At 41.7% G+C, this 15,172-nt stretch overlaps 2 protein-coding genes across 4 annotated transcripts in view; both read left to right on the top strand.

Annotated features, from left to right (window-relative positions):
* Nucleotides 1-15,172, top strand: part of BSDC1 (BSD domain containing 1) — an 18,591-nt gene continuing 3,419 nt past the window's right edge. Inside the window, exons 1-10 of one of the 3 annotated variants that reach the window (XM_087876769.1) lie at nucleotides 1-287; nucleotides 1,586-1,646; nucleotides 2,618-2,734; nucleotides 8,826-8,993; nucleotides 9,088-9,142; nucleotides 10,263-10,378; nucleotides 10,808-10,876; nucleotides 11,043-11,124; nucleotides 12,960-13,484; nucleotides 14,479-14,585. In XM_087876769.1, coding sequence (XP_087732895.1) covers nucleotides 274-287; nucleotides 1,586-1,646; nucleotides 2,618-2,734; nucleotides 8,826-8,993; nucleotides 9,088-9,142; nucleotides 10,263-10,378; nucleotides 10,808-10,876; nucleotides 11,043-11,124; nucleotides 12,960-13,484; nucleotides 14,479-14,585 — 1,314 coding nt within the window. In that variant the 5' untranslated portion in view covers nucleotides 1-273. Of the gene's footprint in view, nucleotides 549-1,585; nucleotides 1,647-2,617; nucleotides 2,735-8,825; nucleotides 8,994-9,087; nucleotides 9,143-10,262; nucleotides 10,379-10,807; nucleotides 10,877-11,042; nucleotides 11,125-12,959; nucleotides 13,485-14,478; nucleotides 14,586-15,172 lie in introns of all 3 variants that reach the window. The other 2 variants (XM_034413192.3, XM_034413191.3) reach the window with 2 other exon arrangements.
* Nucleotides 14,494-15,172, top strand: part of FAM229A (family with sequence similarity 229 member A) — an 18,457-nt gene continuing 17,778 nt past the window's right edge. The window contains exon 1 of the mRNA XM_060691369.2: nucleotides 14,494-14,585. The gene's annotated coding sequence lies outside the window, so the exon portion shown is untranslated. The remainder of the gene's footprint in view (nucleotides 14,586-15,172) is intronic.

Here is a 15,172-nt window from a genome sequence, read left to right on the forward strand (position 1 = left end):
ACAGAAGCCGCTCTCTGCGCTGGCTTCCGGTTCCTGCTACAGAAGCGGGTGGAAACCTTTTGCGAAACCAACGTGGATGGAGAGTGTCCGGAAAAGATCGGCTTCTTCCGCTTGGAATGCAACGAAGGGCATCCGCGACGTTCAGAATCCTTTATGGTTCCTTTTCTTTACCTCGGGTGGTAAAAGAGGTGCCCGGAAACGTATTTGTGGTTACGGGAGGTCACGGAACGGCCGGAAGCTGCGGCTGTTGAGCCTCGGAGGGGCGGAGCTTCAATGGCGTGTCAAAGGTCAGTAAATATTGGTGACGTCAGCGGCCAAGATGGCGGAAGGGTGAGCTCCAGCGAGATCGCCGGGGGCGGCGCCGCTGCAAAGGAGGGCGCCGTGGGCCGGGCGGGGGAAGGGAGCGAGGGCTCTCTGGGCGTGTGAAGAGCGCTCGGCCCTTCTCTCCGGGATCTTCGCGCTCTGGTTTCTGAAATGAGGCGCTGGCGCTGCTGGGAGAGCCGGAAGATGAGCTGCGGGACCGCTCTGGGGAGAGGCGGGGGGCCGGGGTGAGGAGGGGGCGCCGGGAAGGCGGGCTCGGCGGGGGCGGGGCAGGCGCTGAGGCGGTGCGCGGAGGGGCCTGGAGATCCACGCTGGGTAGCCTGACCGCCTGGTGGTCGGGGAGAATGTCGGTAGGGGCTGGCGGCGCTGCCCGGGGCTGAATTCAGTCCTCTTGGCCGGCTTGAATGAGCTGGAAACGGTTCTTTAGTCGTTCGGGCATCTGCTCCTTTCTGACATACGGTGAATTGAGTTTGAACGTTGCTTTTACTAGAGCCGCGTTTCTCAACCACAGCCAGGCTGGGGGAATTCTGGGAGTTGAAGTCCCTCCATCTTAGAGTGGCTGAGGTTGAGAAACTTTGGGTGAGAGCAGCGGTTGGCCCTTTCATGACTCGTGGACTTCAACTCCCAGCTGGCTGGCTCAGGAATTCTGGCGGTTGAAGTGGACAAGTCGCAAAAGGGCCAAGATTCCTCACCTCTGGCTTAGAGGGTGATGAATCCAATAAGCCTACATTCTCAGACTAAATTACCCAGACTAAGTTACAGGCTGAAATGTGGGCTCACAGCCTAATTTTCTTTTGTGCTACTAGAACAATTGATGTTTATTTTGTTTGTTGCTTTTTTTACACATGGCAAATTTAGGAAGCTTGGATTTGATGCCAAAACTAGTGTCATACCTTACAGGACGCAGTCAGTATCACCCTAGACATTTGTATTGTCATTGTCTTTAAATATTATTAGTTGATGTCCTGCTTTTCATTGCTATGCCCCTCAATTCTAATTGGATTTATTTAGAAACAAACCTCATTGAGATCACTCAAGTTTGTTACCCATTAAAAGAAAAAAATATTTTAATATCTGCTAATATCTCATTTAGGTTTTTTAAAAATCAAATATACCAAATAATGATTGCAAAATTAATTCGTACAAGGTCCTGGGGTATGATTAGGATTGTCGAAGGTACTCCAGTTGACAGGATTCAAGTAATTCACCAAATGTTAAAACATAGTTAGAAACTATTCAGTTTTATATGTTTCTCCTGTAACAGGGAAGATGGAGGCTGGTGGAGGAGCTGGCTACAGCAAAGCCTTCAAACGGTCAGGGACAAGGTAGGCAGAATTTTTGGAATTATGCAATAAATAAAGAGCAACCTCTTGGCCTAAAGGAACAACTTTGGGGGTGCTTCTTTAATTTTGAGGTATATTGATTGCTTGAATCCTTGAAAACATTATTTTTTAACTTCTGTATTCTGTATTCTGTCAGTCATTGGTTTTTCAGGAAAGACTTTGCTTGTTCTTTGCATTGGAATGGGCTGGGATAGGAGTCCAGACTTGAAACTAAGTCTGCTGGAAACTGCTTCTCCCTGATTTCTCCTCTCTTCCCCTCCCCCAAACTTCCAGATAAGTTTTAGAATTTGTTTGGCACATGTGGCAGAGTGTTGGACTTCAAACGATGAGATGCCAGTTGAAATTCCTGTTTGTTGACAAACTTGCCAGGTTGCTTTGAAAAAATCACCTGCCTTTGCTTCATCTAGTACTGAAGTCTGGTTAATAATAGTGCCTTACTCATGTTGTTATAAATCCAGTAATGACTCTAAGCTATTTTGTCTTTTAAAGGCTTCCCCCATCAATTAAGTACAATTTAAAAAGCATCCAGAACTCCATCTTGTTGATGGTCAGATGCTTAACTTTAAAACATTAAAGTAGAACATGCTAACTTGGCTGGAAATGGTGTTCTCCATTCAGAGCATAAATCTTGGAATTGTAATACATGACTACTAATTGGGCATTATTATTAATTTGAGCCTTTTTTCAAACTGGAAAAGTGTATTTTATTTAATATATTGGAGTAGAAACTGTGTAATAAAACAACAACTGAGCCATCCGATATCTAGTTTGATTTTTTAAAAGATTCCGTTGTATTCTCTTACTGGTCATGCATTGGAGTGATCAGAGTTTTCTGGCTCCACCATTGTCATATCGTTGCACCTCCTTGTTTAAGTAACAGCAATTGTTTGAAATTCTGCAGAAGCTCTGATTTATCACACAAGAGTCAGTGCACCCATTCTTTCTCTCTGCAGTCTACAGAGGCCTTGGAGTTCATGAAACGTGATCTAACAGAATTTACCCAGGTGGTCCAACATGATACAGCTTGCACCATCGCTGCTACTGCCAGTGTGGTCAAAGAAAAGTTGGCTGTAAGTAAAGGGTCCGTTACGGAGATATAGGGATGCATAGCAAGGGGGAAATACTTGTAGAGTTTATTTTCTTTTTTTTTAAGTTTTATTGGATTTTTATTTTTAAATATACATCAATCTGAATACATGAACAATGTGCCTCTGGGTATAGTTCATTTTGGTACAAATAGCCTTAATCATCATCATCGGGCCACTTGTACCATGTTTAAGAATTTTCTTAATACATCAAGAAATTGCAGCTTCCGGCAACAACACCAGCGGAACTGCAAAAAACGGTGCTACTCGGAACATCGTACATCTTAAGGTACTTGGTTGATACCTAGGATGCTGGCAGCAACCCGTTTCAACCATTAGCACCAGTCAATGGTATTTGTGATGCATTTTTGAATGTTCAGTTGACTTGAGTTTCATGTTTAATGAATAAAGGATATGAGGATAATAATACTTGTTACATTAGTCAAACTTATTAATCCTAGTATTGATATACATGTTTGTTTTAGAGTAGTTATTCAATATTTCAATGTTCCATTTTAATGCCAATGATATTAAGCATACATAGTAATACCATCTTTCAACCTCTAATCTTTCTAATTATTATATTCTATTATATGAAAATTATATCTGCTAATAGCCCCATTTCTTATTTCTACCTCTATTCTAGCTTCTAGTCGGGCCACCATTACTAATCCTAGTGTTAATACACCTTTATATATTAAAACATAGTCCTTCATTATTTGGTTCAAAGTCACAATACGCCATTCAAGTACCAGTCATCTTATTGTTTAAACATATCTAATAATACCATCTTTCAACTTCTAATCTTTCCATCTAACTATTGCTTTATATAAAAGTGTGTATTCTTATTTCTACCTCTATTTCAGTTTTTAATCAGGCCATCGTTATATTAGAAAATAATAATAATTCCTTTCTATCCATCATCTCTTGCCCGTTTCAATACTTCAATTCTTATTCATTTTTTTGGCTTTCCTTCCATACTCCTCTCTTGGATCTTTGTCTCTATCAGCATCAGTGTTTTCACCATTTAGTCTAAATATTTCTTCCATCTCTATCCTCCTAAGTTGCCAGGTCCCCAGAGTGTCCACCCAAACCCCTATCTCCTTTTCAAAAGTATCTTATTCGAATCCATTTTTAAATCTCTTAAAGTACTTTTCCCTTTCTTTATTTCATCAGTCATTATTATCTCTTTTTTTTATTATTGAAAAAGTTTTTCAAATACAAATTTTCCCCCCTTTTTTCCCCTCCCCCTCCCTAACTCCCCCTCCCCACCCATCCCCCCCTGTGACTTCTTCGTAACAAAAAACCTAATTCATAACAGATTACTCCCTCCCTCCTCTAAATACTGACCTTTACTTACTAAAAATATTATTAATATTATAACATCCCCCTTTATCCATACATTTCAGAAAAGAAAAAAAAACAAACATTATACTATAACATTGTAGAGTAACTTCTAATTTAACATAATAGTATTATAACTCCCAATTTGGCAATAATCTGCCCTTTTTCTCCTCTCCCAAACTTATATCTATATATTATTACAACAATTCAAAACCACCTTCCACTTTAAGACTATACGATAAGTCCTACTTTAACATTTAATCTTCTATATATATTACTATAACATTTCAAAGCAGCCTTCCCCATAAAATCTAGTTTAACATTTAACATTTAACATTTATTCCACTCTATCCATTTCCTCCACTCCCCTAAGTATATCACTTAAAAATCTCTTTTCTTAAACTAATCAGTCTGCTAACTAGCTTATTCACCCACTGTCCTGCAAAATTACCATACACAACAATTCTTAATATCTTTGATTCACTGCCCACACTACTTAAAAATATATGTATATATATTCCATTATATCTAAATAAAAAAAGAAAAGACAATGACTTTAAATTTATCGTCCATATAATATCTTCTTTGAAGTCTTTCCACTGGATTATTAGAACCAACATCCGTAATAGGGTAACATAGCTTGCTGATGCAACAGTTTATTCAAAATCTTCGATCATATCTGCCCCCATCAGTAGTAAATATCTTCTTATATGTATAAAAGTAAAAACAACCACCCGAGTGACATTATAATTATATTCCATATAGTAATAATTGTGGGTTTCATCAGGATTATTGATTCCCATCATCGTAGTGGGTAACAACCCGATCTTCTGCATGCCCCAGCATAATTCTCTTGCCTGATTCAAGATAATTATAATATATTTATCAACACAAAAAGAAATTCCAAAGTGGATAATTCAAATCCATCAGATTAAGGCTCTTTTCACATCCCAAGATTACGGCAATGCAGAGATCTGCCACTATCCTCAGGATGATATTGACCAATACGTCGCCTCCTCTATGTTTTCACGTAATCATTCATATTTTAAAGTCACTGGCTTCACTGTTGCTTGATTTAGAAATTTCTATTTTTATGCAACCTATTTCTTTTTTTCTTTTCTTTTTGTGGGTTTGATTTCCATCCTGGTTTCCTTTCTACAGATTGTGTATCAACTAGTCGGTTTTCATTCTGCTTTGTACATTGGTCTTGTTGATTTTGTTTTTGTGTCTCATGTCTCTTTTTTATCCCTTGTATGTCCCCTAATTGGTTTCCATGCTTGTCTTTGCCTTGATAAGTCGTCACATTAAAGTCAGGTGCCACTTCTCTCAAATTTGTAGATAATCCAGCTGGGGTATCCGATAAATCCAAAGGCAATTTATCTGGTACAGTCTCTGTAATTCGATATTCTCCCTTTATTTCCAGCTCCTTCTGCTTATCCTGTATTATACCTGAAGATGTTAAATTCATTTTCAACCTATTTCGATAAAATTCTTCCGCTCTTTCAACAGTATTTAGCTGGTATCTTTCTCCTTGATATCTCAATATAATACCAACTGGGGCGTCCCACCTAAATGGGATATTTCTCTTTTTTAACTCAGTCACCAGAAAACCAAATTTCTTCCTTTCCATTAATATCTTAGGTGGGAGTTCCTTGTAAATCCAAATCTTTCTTCCATACAATTGCAAATTAGAATTAAAGGAATTTTGCACAATATTATTCCTAATTTCTTTATCTGTGAAATAAATCACCACATCTCTAGGCAGTTGCCTTTGCTTGGCAATCCAGGAATTTATTCTGTAAATTCTGTCAATCCTACAAAACACTTCCTCAGGTTGAACCTTTAAAATCCCAGCTAGAATTTCAGAAGATATTCTCCTTAAATCATCTCTGTTATTTTCCTGCAGGCCTCTTAGTCTTATCGCATATTCTGTAAAATTACATTGTACCATTAGAACCTCTTTTTCAATCCTCTGTTGCAGATTTTCTACATTACCAGACTTTTGATCAGCCTCCATTTTAGGTTTTTCTTCTGAGCTATTATCCTGAGTGTTTATCAAATCATTTTCAATCTTTTGAATTCTATTGTCCAATTTATCTTGAATTTCTTCCATTTTAGACTCTAGTAAATTAGTATTTGTATCCAGCTGTGTCATAAATTCTGAAAAACCATTAGCCACTTTTAAAATTTTTCACTCCAAAAAATCAAACTTAGATTTCACTAATTCTTTAATTTCCTGCTTAAATTTTTCAAGATGCTGATTCACAATCTCATCCCTTCTTTCAATCTCCTCTAAGAGAAATTCTATTATATTAAAATCAGGTTTCTGAGACTGAAGAGTTAAAACTTGTTCCTTTAAGTTGTTAATGGGGGAATCCCCCCCCCTACTTGTTTATCTGACTTTATAAGTCTCAATGCCATGTTTCCGCCCAGGCAGGCTTTGTTAAAAGAAAAAAAAAAAAAAACAGGAAAAAAGACTTCTTTCCCATCAACAACAATGTCAAGTCTCCAGGGGAAAAGGAGAGAAAAAAACACAGGAGCGAAGTTTTGTCTACAAATGTAGCCAGTGGTATTTATTCCGCTACATTGTAATAATAGGAAACGGAAGGACTTTCCCTTTCAGCCTCTTCTCCAGCCGCGGCAGACGCCATTTTAAAAAGTTTTTTTCCCCCCCCTTTCCTTTCCTCTTTCTCTTAAGTGCTTTTTAAAAGATAAGTAGAATACTTGCGATTCAGTATTACAGGTCCAGCTCACATTTTCTTTGAATAGTCTGTTAAATTCACAGGCTTGCTCTTGACGCCTGGCTCTGCATTAGCAGAGGTCTCCCAAAGCCCGGAGCAGCGGCTGGGGATATGGGGCATCTCATCCGCTCCGTCCCAAAAGTAAAAGAAAAACTTTTGGGACTCTGCAGAGCGTTCTACCCACCCCTGCCGGCTCTATCTCCGTTTCCTCGAGCCGCCGTTCCGTTGTGAAGGCGGCTCTGACAGGCAGTGGAAGCTGACGATCCCGAAGGAGCATCTGGCGGCGGCCAGCAGCAAACCGGAAGCCATCAGTCATTATTATCTTTATCGTCTTCTCCTTCTCCTTGTTTTGTTTCCTTGTTTGTCTGTTTTATCTTTTCCTCCATCTATTCTTTCTCCTGTCTCCTCTCTTTCCTGGACTCTTTGATCTTCATTCATTATCAGTTGTAGCATATTTTCTATTTTCCCATTTATGCCTTGCATTAGGGTTTTGTTTTTTTTTTAAAATTTGATTTATATGCCGCCCTTCTCCGGACACTCAGGGCGGCTTACAATGTGCTCAGCAATAGCCTTCATCCTTTTGTATATTTATACAAAGTCAGCTTATTGCCCCCACAACTGGGTCCTCAATTTACCTACCTTAGAAAGGATGGAAGGCTGAGTCAACCTTGAGCCTTGGCGAGATTCGAACCTGCAGTAATTACAGGCAGCTGGTCTTAATAACCAGCTTAATAACAGGGTGCCTTAGACCACTGTACTACCAAGGCTCTTTATCTCTCTGTGATTCTTTGTCATAATACCCCTAATGCTTTGCAACATCAACATCATATCTCTTGAAATCTCACTCATTTCCCCCTGAGAGAGCATCTTGTCTTATTAAAATAAGTCCGGCTCTTATTCAAATTCAAAAACAATATATTCAAGTCCAATGCTGCTCCACAGAAAGTTCAATAATTCTTTACATCTCACGATTATCAAGCAGTTCCATTTAAGTAGTCCAGGCAGCTTCCATAGTCAAAGGTCACTTTACTTTAGTTAAGAGTCTTCCTTATTCTCACAATAGAGTCACCAGTAGTCATAAAGTAGATAGTTATAGAACAGTAAGTATCACCACAAACCTCCAGATGAATGTTATTTATTTCTCATATCAGGAATTCCTAGACTTGTAGAGGTATGGTATATTTTCCAATCACCAGTAGATGGTCCTATCAGCTTAGGTTTCAGCATTGTTTCAAGTCTGATAAATTGATTAATCCAAATTTAATTCAATTTATGGAAGCAAAGTCAGCTGTTCAAGTAAATTCAAGTAGATAGTTCCAGCATTTTATAATGACTCTCCAAAATAATACCTACCCAGTTTAAAAATCCAATTTTCTATGGTTTAAAAGGTCCTTAGCTTTTCTCCCTTTGGTTCCTTTCTTTTGGGTCTAGGATTTTCTCTCTATGGTTGTTCGTCGCTTTAAGTAGTAGTTTTAAAAGTCTCTTTTCCTGGCTTTTCCTCTTTCTTTCTTTTTCTTTTAAAGTTAGGGTCTAAATAAAAAAGGAATCTTCTCACCCAGCTCCAGTCACTGTTCATTTACACCACTCCTGCATATTCTTTTGTTGCCTCAGCTGTCCCAGCTTCATGGCAACCATGATGGCTACCTCTTCTCATTGTGGATGAGAGGGAAGAAGCCCTGAGTGAAGCAGGAGAATTGCTGCTCTCTGCGACCTGCAGGGCGCCGCTCTTTTCTTCACCACCCCTACAGGGTGGCTTTAGCTCCTTTCGGAGCCCTCCAACAGGGAGAACTCAGCGTGGGGGCGGGGAGACTCACTCCTCACCTCTGATCTCACCGTGATGTCAGCCGGAAGTCCTTTTGTTTTAATACCAAGTAGACAGTATTGCTTTGACATATAACTTCACTCTTGGTTAAACTTTGTAGGATGTTACAATCTCTGCTTCCTGTGGCTTAATTTTGTTTGTTTCATTATCTCTTTTTGTGTATGTAAAGACGGAAAGCTCTTCGGGGGCGACGGAAAAAGTGAGAAAAGGACTCTCCAACTTCTTGGGTGTTATTTCAGACACATTTGCACCCTCGCCAGATAAGACCATTGACTGTGATGTCATAACCCTGATGGCAACTCCATCTGGGACCACAGAGTTGTATGACAGTGCCAAGGTACATTGCAGTCCCTCTGACCCTAAAATAGAGCTCTCCCCCCTACTGTGAATTCCTCTTGTTCATATAATTTTACCTGTCTGTTCTCTTCCAGGCTCGGCTCTATAGCCTTCAGTCTGACCCTGCCACTTATTGCAACGAACCTGATGGTAAGTGGAGAGGTAATCGGAGGCAGGGAAGCTCGGAGTGGGGAATTACATAGAATTAAGTCCTTCTGGAAAATAGGGGAGCCATCTACAAGATAATGACTGCAATTCATATCGTGTTTTTAGTGTTCATAACAGCAAACCGTTCAAGAGTACAAGTTGCTGTTACAAAAAACAAATCTTTAGCTCTCAAGTCTACAACAGAAAGATCAAGTAGATCCAGAGCAATAGATGGGAGGTTGGCAGGCAGGTGATATTATAATGTGGAGGTTGAGACTCATTCAGCCACAACTGATCAAAGCATGTTTGGATGGCTACAAGCAAAGTTATTCATGGTAAAATTCTGAGAAATTTGTAAAAAAATCATTGCAAGTGAGATCCAAGTTGCATTTTAAGTGTGTTTTGGGATTTTTTGCTATTTTTTTCCTCATTGCTTTCCCTTTGCCTGACCCCAGTGCCTTCCACTCCAATTCTCTGAATGGTTTCCTGGCTAGGAGATTGGAAAACCACAGGAAATTGGCCAGGCTGGGAATGGCTGCGGGGTTTGCTTGACTGTGGATGTTTGCCTCTTCCATCACTTCCAAGCTGGAGGGCAGAGAGGGAAAATGTCCCACGTTCCCCTCTTCTGTAGTGGGTAGTGGTGGCGTGTGAACATTGCTGTTTAGCATTGAAGGTGATAGTATATTGTCTTCTGTGGTAGACCAAGCATGTTGGCAAATTTCTCGGGAAGGAAGACTAATGAATTAGGATTTTTTTATTCTAGGAAATAAAAGATCGAGTATAATAATATGTTTGTTTGCATATGGTAATTATAGAATTCACAGTACATCTCGGTCTCCCATGCCTCCTCTTTCTAGTATGCTTCTTTAGAACCTTGATTTGATCCATCAGACTCTTCCTGTTATTTAAGTCTGTAGCTTCCCGAACAAAGAAGGAAGATCGCTTTGAGAAGTCCTTGTCCTTTGATGAGAAGGTAGGGTTGTGGCCACAGATCCAGCTTTGCCAGTGCAGAAAATGAGACTTAGTTTTATGGGCTGAGGAGGCTTGTGTGATTGTGACTATTATCCTTGCTCATCTTGGCATAGCTGTAGTGGTTTGGTAGACATAGTATTTTCTCCTGCAGGACCACCTGAGCTATTTGAGGCCTGGCTTTTGCACTTCAGCTTGGAGGAGAAGAAAGGAGAGATATCGGAGTTGCTGGGAAAGAGCCCATCCATCCGTTCCCTCTACTCCAAAATGGTAAGCTTGGCTCCTTGGGTTCTTCCGTCTTTTCTTCAAGCCAACACAGAGAGGTTTGTTGCTTGAAAATATCTCTGGCATTATATGTTCCTTTAACTTGTTTAGCAGGTTAGCGTGTGATATGGAGGCTTTGGTCTCTGCAGAATATGCTGGAAAGCATTGGGATTTTTCATGCCAAGAAGCAGCAGAATTGAGGGAGCAAACTTCCTTTTCATCTTCTGGGTTTTGCTCTTAGAATTGCTGGAACGGCTTATTTGTATGCAATCCTTTTTGTGCCCTTTGTCCACTCATGGGTCGTCCCTGGAGGAATGGTTAATGCACACATCCATAAAGGTGGGGTTGTAAATGTGTCTCTTTTGCATCTTGGGTGAAACAAAGGCAATAACGGTTTAGGAAAGTTTATGCTTTTCTCCCCTCTGATGGGCTTAGGTGCCGGTGGCTGTCTCCCACTCAGAATTCTGGCAGCGGTACTTCTATAAAGTGCACCAGTTGGAGCAGGTGAGTTTTCAGAAAAAGCAGGACTTTGCCCAGGGAGAATGGGTTTTGCCCGGAAGCTGTGGCTTTGTGCGTGCTCGCTCGCTCCCTCCCTTGCTCTCTGTCCCCATTTGGCAGCAGAGCCAGTCGGAGGGTTGTTGACGGTTGTGTGCATACTCTGTCATCCTAGGAGGAGCTCCGAAGGGAGGCTCTGAAGCAGCGGGCAGACCAGAGTGTTCACTCAGAAGACCCAGGATGGGAGGAGGAGGAAGGTAAGGGAACCCTAAGCTCTGACCATTCATTGAAAGGGCCTGGTCTTTTCGGGATTCCTGCAAGGCGGCTGTTCAGTTCCTTGCCTGCAAGAAGGTCTGCCCCATTCAGAGCTGCCCTGATGACTTCTCTGCAGATCAAAGACATGGAAGGATAGAATACAAAGGGGGGGGGATTGAAGTTGGCATCAGCAGAGAACGGCCAGGTAAGGTATTTAGGATACAGCCTGCAAAGAGTGGCCCTCCAAAGCCAAGAAAAGGGGGCAGGCCCCCAGTGAGCAACAGAGTCATTCGAATGCCTAAGCAACCAGGAAGAGGGAGGAAATGCCTGCCTCAGAAAAGTTCTTGTTCTGGGGGCTGCAAGGTATAGCTGGATCTTCTAGGCAACTGACTATCTTTCTCTTTAGGGGCACTGTGAGCCTCTCATCATGCCACCAAAGTGAGCAGAGCTAACCTTTTGAACCCGTTTGAGGACAGTCAGTGGGATTGAAAAGTAAAGAATTTTTGTCCCATAAAATTCCCTTTCCATACCAAAATTCCGGGCGGGGCGGGGGGGGGCATGGAGGCATGGAGAGGATGCTTACTCTGCTAGCTGCGCAACCCTCCTTTTTGGGTTCTCAAGCAGCATCGATGTTAATAGTGTCCAGCAAAGGTATGCAGCAATTGACAGAGTAATGGCGAAAGGCTGGTTTGCAAATCATATGCAGGCATCAATTGGCTCTTGACTTTATGAAATGTGTGAATCTCTTGTGGAGAGGCTTAAATATAGTGTTGATTCCTGATAATTGCCTGAACTAGTTCCTGCAATTTTCTTATCAAGATTTTATTTTGAATTGCCTTCTTAGGACTGAGATAGAATGAATGCGCCAAGGATTGTCCCGATTGGCTTCATGCCCTGAGGCTGCCTCATGGATGCTCACTACCCCTGACTGGCTCACAATCTGAATCTCCATTAGCTGCTGTTAACTATGTTTTACACCGGTGTAGCTTGTTCAGTACACCCGTTTTATAAATCTTGGTCCAGCATTATGTCTGAATGAAGCCAAAACTCTGGGTAGAATCAAGGAAAATAGTGTATTCACCTTGTGGTTTCAGTTATAAATGCAGGCAAATTTGAAAGCAGGGAGAAGGAATTCCTTTCATTGCTTGTCATGCCTCCCAAGAATTGCCTGCTCAGCCTCTAAATGTAGCAGTGACCTACGGTTGGAAGCAGCAAGAGAAAAGGTCCCGAGGGCAGAGTCTGGGAAATACTAGTGTCAGCCTTCTTGCTTGGAATTAATGTATAAAATTAAAGGTGCCTTGACTTTTGGAAGGGATTTAAGATCAGGAAGCAGGGGTAGAGAAAGAAAATTTCCTATTTTATTCTACTATGTCCAGGGAGAATGATACTATCGTTGGAGCATCATCTTGGTAGCCCTCGCCTTCGCTTAGTGACTGTTTTAAATTACAATGGCACTGAAAAAATGACTTATGACTGGTATTCGCACTTATGATTGTCACAACATCCCCATAGTTACGTGATGAGAATTTAGCAACTGGCATGTATTTATAATAGTTACTGTGTCCCGGGGTCACATGATGGTCATTGCAATCTTTGGACAATTGAAGTCTGGGGGAAGCTCGATTCATTTAACGACAGCATGATTCACTTAATATCAGCAGTCATTCCCTTTCCTGTGGCAAAAACGCTGTAAAATCGGGCACAACTAACTTCACCACCACCTTACTTAACAAAGGAAATTCCGGTTCCAGTTTGGTTTGTAAATTGAGGACTACCTATGTTTATTTACTTCATTTTATTTTCCTGACATTGTTTCCTATGTTTCTTCTCGACACAGAGGAATTTCTTGGATCCTTTTCCTCCTCCTCACAAACTCTAATCCAGGCAGAGTCTTCCCAGCCTGCACTGCCGGCTTCCCCCGTCTTGGCAGCAGAAGCCATTCCGACCCTGGAGGCCTCAGTGGAGATGTGGGCCACGCTGAGCCCCACCCCAGCAGAGGCGACCCCCTCAGAAAGCAGCGAGAGCGTCTCTCTGGTGACTCAGATCACAAATCCCACCGCTGGGCCTGCCTCCCCCTTACAGACTGGAGCCCCACTGGCAGGAGCTGGGGATGATTCCCTGAAGCTGCAGGAAGCTTGCAGAGACGAACAGGGAAGCTCCTTGGCTAAAGCAGGGAAGCCTGCACCGCCTTCTCCTCCTCCCCAGGAGGACAGGGCCTCTTCAGAGCAGCCTAAGGAGCGTGCAGAGAGCAAGTCGGGCAACAGGACAGAGACTCTGCGAGAGGACGCACCTCTGGACTTGCGACTCTTCGAGCTCAATTCGGACAGTGGGAAGTCCACACCGTCCAACAACGGGAAGAAAGGTGAGGGGCTGGAAACCATGGAACTTGCCCATCTCAATTGTAAGTCATCATGGTCATAAAGTGGGTCACCTACACGACGGACCCAATTTTATAACCTTTCTTGTGGTCATTAAGTGAATGCCATGGTCCTTAAGCGAATCAACAGTTTGCTATGGCCAGTTTTCCCGAAAACCAGAAGTAAAAGCTGTGGTAAAGTCTGGTCATACAGCCATGCAACCTTGGGTGTTCCCAGTGGTGGTGGGAGCGCTCAGGGCCTGAGACCGGAGAAAACAGAGACTGCCAATAGGGCAAGAAGGGATGTTTATATAGAGAAATGTTTCAGTGCAAGATTCTTTTCTTTCTTTTTTTTTTTTTTGAATTTTTTTTATTTTTATTTTTAAACAAACATACATAAAAACATAAAACCATCTTCAATTGCACACAGTGTGTCGGTTGGTTACAAGTCTTTTGTGCGTCCTCACCATATTCATAGCTTACAGTTTACCTAAATTCTTGTATTATCAATCTAATATATATCTTTGTATTATTATCCTCATTAATCATTTGCAAGATCCTTTTCAAGCTTTGAGGATTCTGGCAAAATAGCCAGGCTGCTACATTTAAGAAGGTTGCTTGCAAGGTAGTTTTCATGAAGCTGGCATCCACTAATTGTTGCATGCAATGGTTCAGTGGCTGCTTGCTAAATGTTCATTGTTAGATTTCAAAAACCTGCGCCTGGGGTTAGAGTGCAGTACTACAGGCTACTTCTGCTGCCTGCCGACTGCCAGCAATTTGGCAGTTCATATCTCACCAGGCTCAAGGTTGACTCAGCCTTCCATCCTTCAGAGGTGGGTAAAATGAGTACCCAGATTGTTGGGGGGAAATAAGCTAACTCTCTAAACAGCTTAGAGAGGGCTGCAAAGCACTGTAAAGCAGTATATAATTCTAAGTGCTATTGCTATTGCTATTGCTATTTTGCAGCGGAGCATGTGTGGTGTTTTCTTTCCTGTTTCAGGCTCTAGCACAGATATAAGTGAGGACTGGGAAAAGGACTTTGACCTGGACATGACAGAAGAAGAGGTTCAGCTGGCCCTTGCCAAAGTAGACATCTCTGCGGCAGAGGTAAGTGCTTGGGGATAGTCTGATGCAGCTGAGGAAGTAATGGGGAGCTTGCATACTACCTTCTGTTTGCTGGACCTTAGTTGAGCGGAACAAAATCCATTTGGCATTTGACATGTGCCTTTCGTAAAATCTCATTAAAGGACATTTGGTTAGCATGGGCAACTCTTCCCCACTTTGGCCTGTTAATTTGAGGGTTTAGTTATATGTAGGATGGCAAAAAGCAGCAGCATTTGGTCAGCTTCCCATTTTCCTGATAAGGAACTGAAGTCGGGAGTGTGTCAGATGACTCTACTCTCAGACATGCAAGAGAAATGGACGTTGAATACCGACTGTCCATACTTTCTCTGGAGTCTTGTCCCCATTGATTATCTGACCGTCCATAAGAATTGCAGCCTTAAAAGGATGTTCAAAAGAGATTTTGGGGGGTTCCCACGTTTCTGTTAACAAGGGACTGGAAATTTGTTATGTTGAATATGTTATTTTGATAAATCACTATTTCTGAAACTTTGCAAGAACACTTTAAGATGTATTCCAAAATTTCCCAACCAATAATTATTTTTAAAAAGGAAAGCAGCCATGTGCTAAAG

Source organism: Pantherophis guttatus, chromosome 10 (genome assembly GCF_059756535.1).
Source record: "Pantherophis guttatus breed Tessera chromosome 10, ASM5975653v1, whole genome shotgun sequence".
Lineage (NCBI taxonomy): Eukaryota > Metazoa > Chordata > Lepidosauria > Squamata > Colubridae > Pantherophis > Pantherophis guttatus.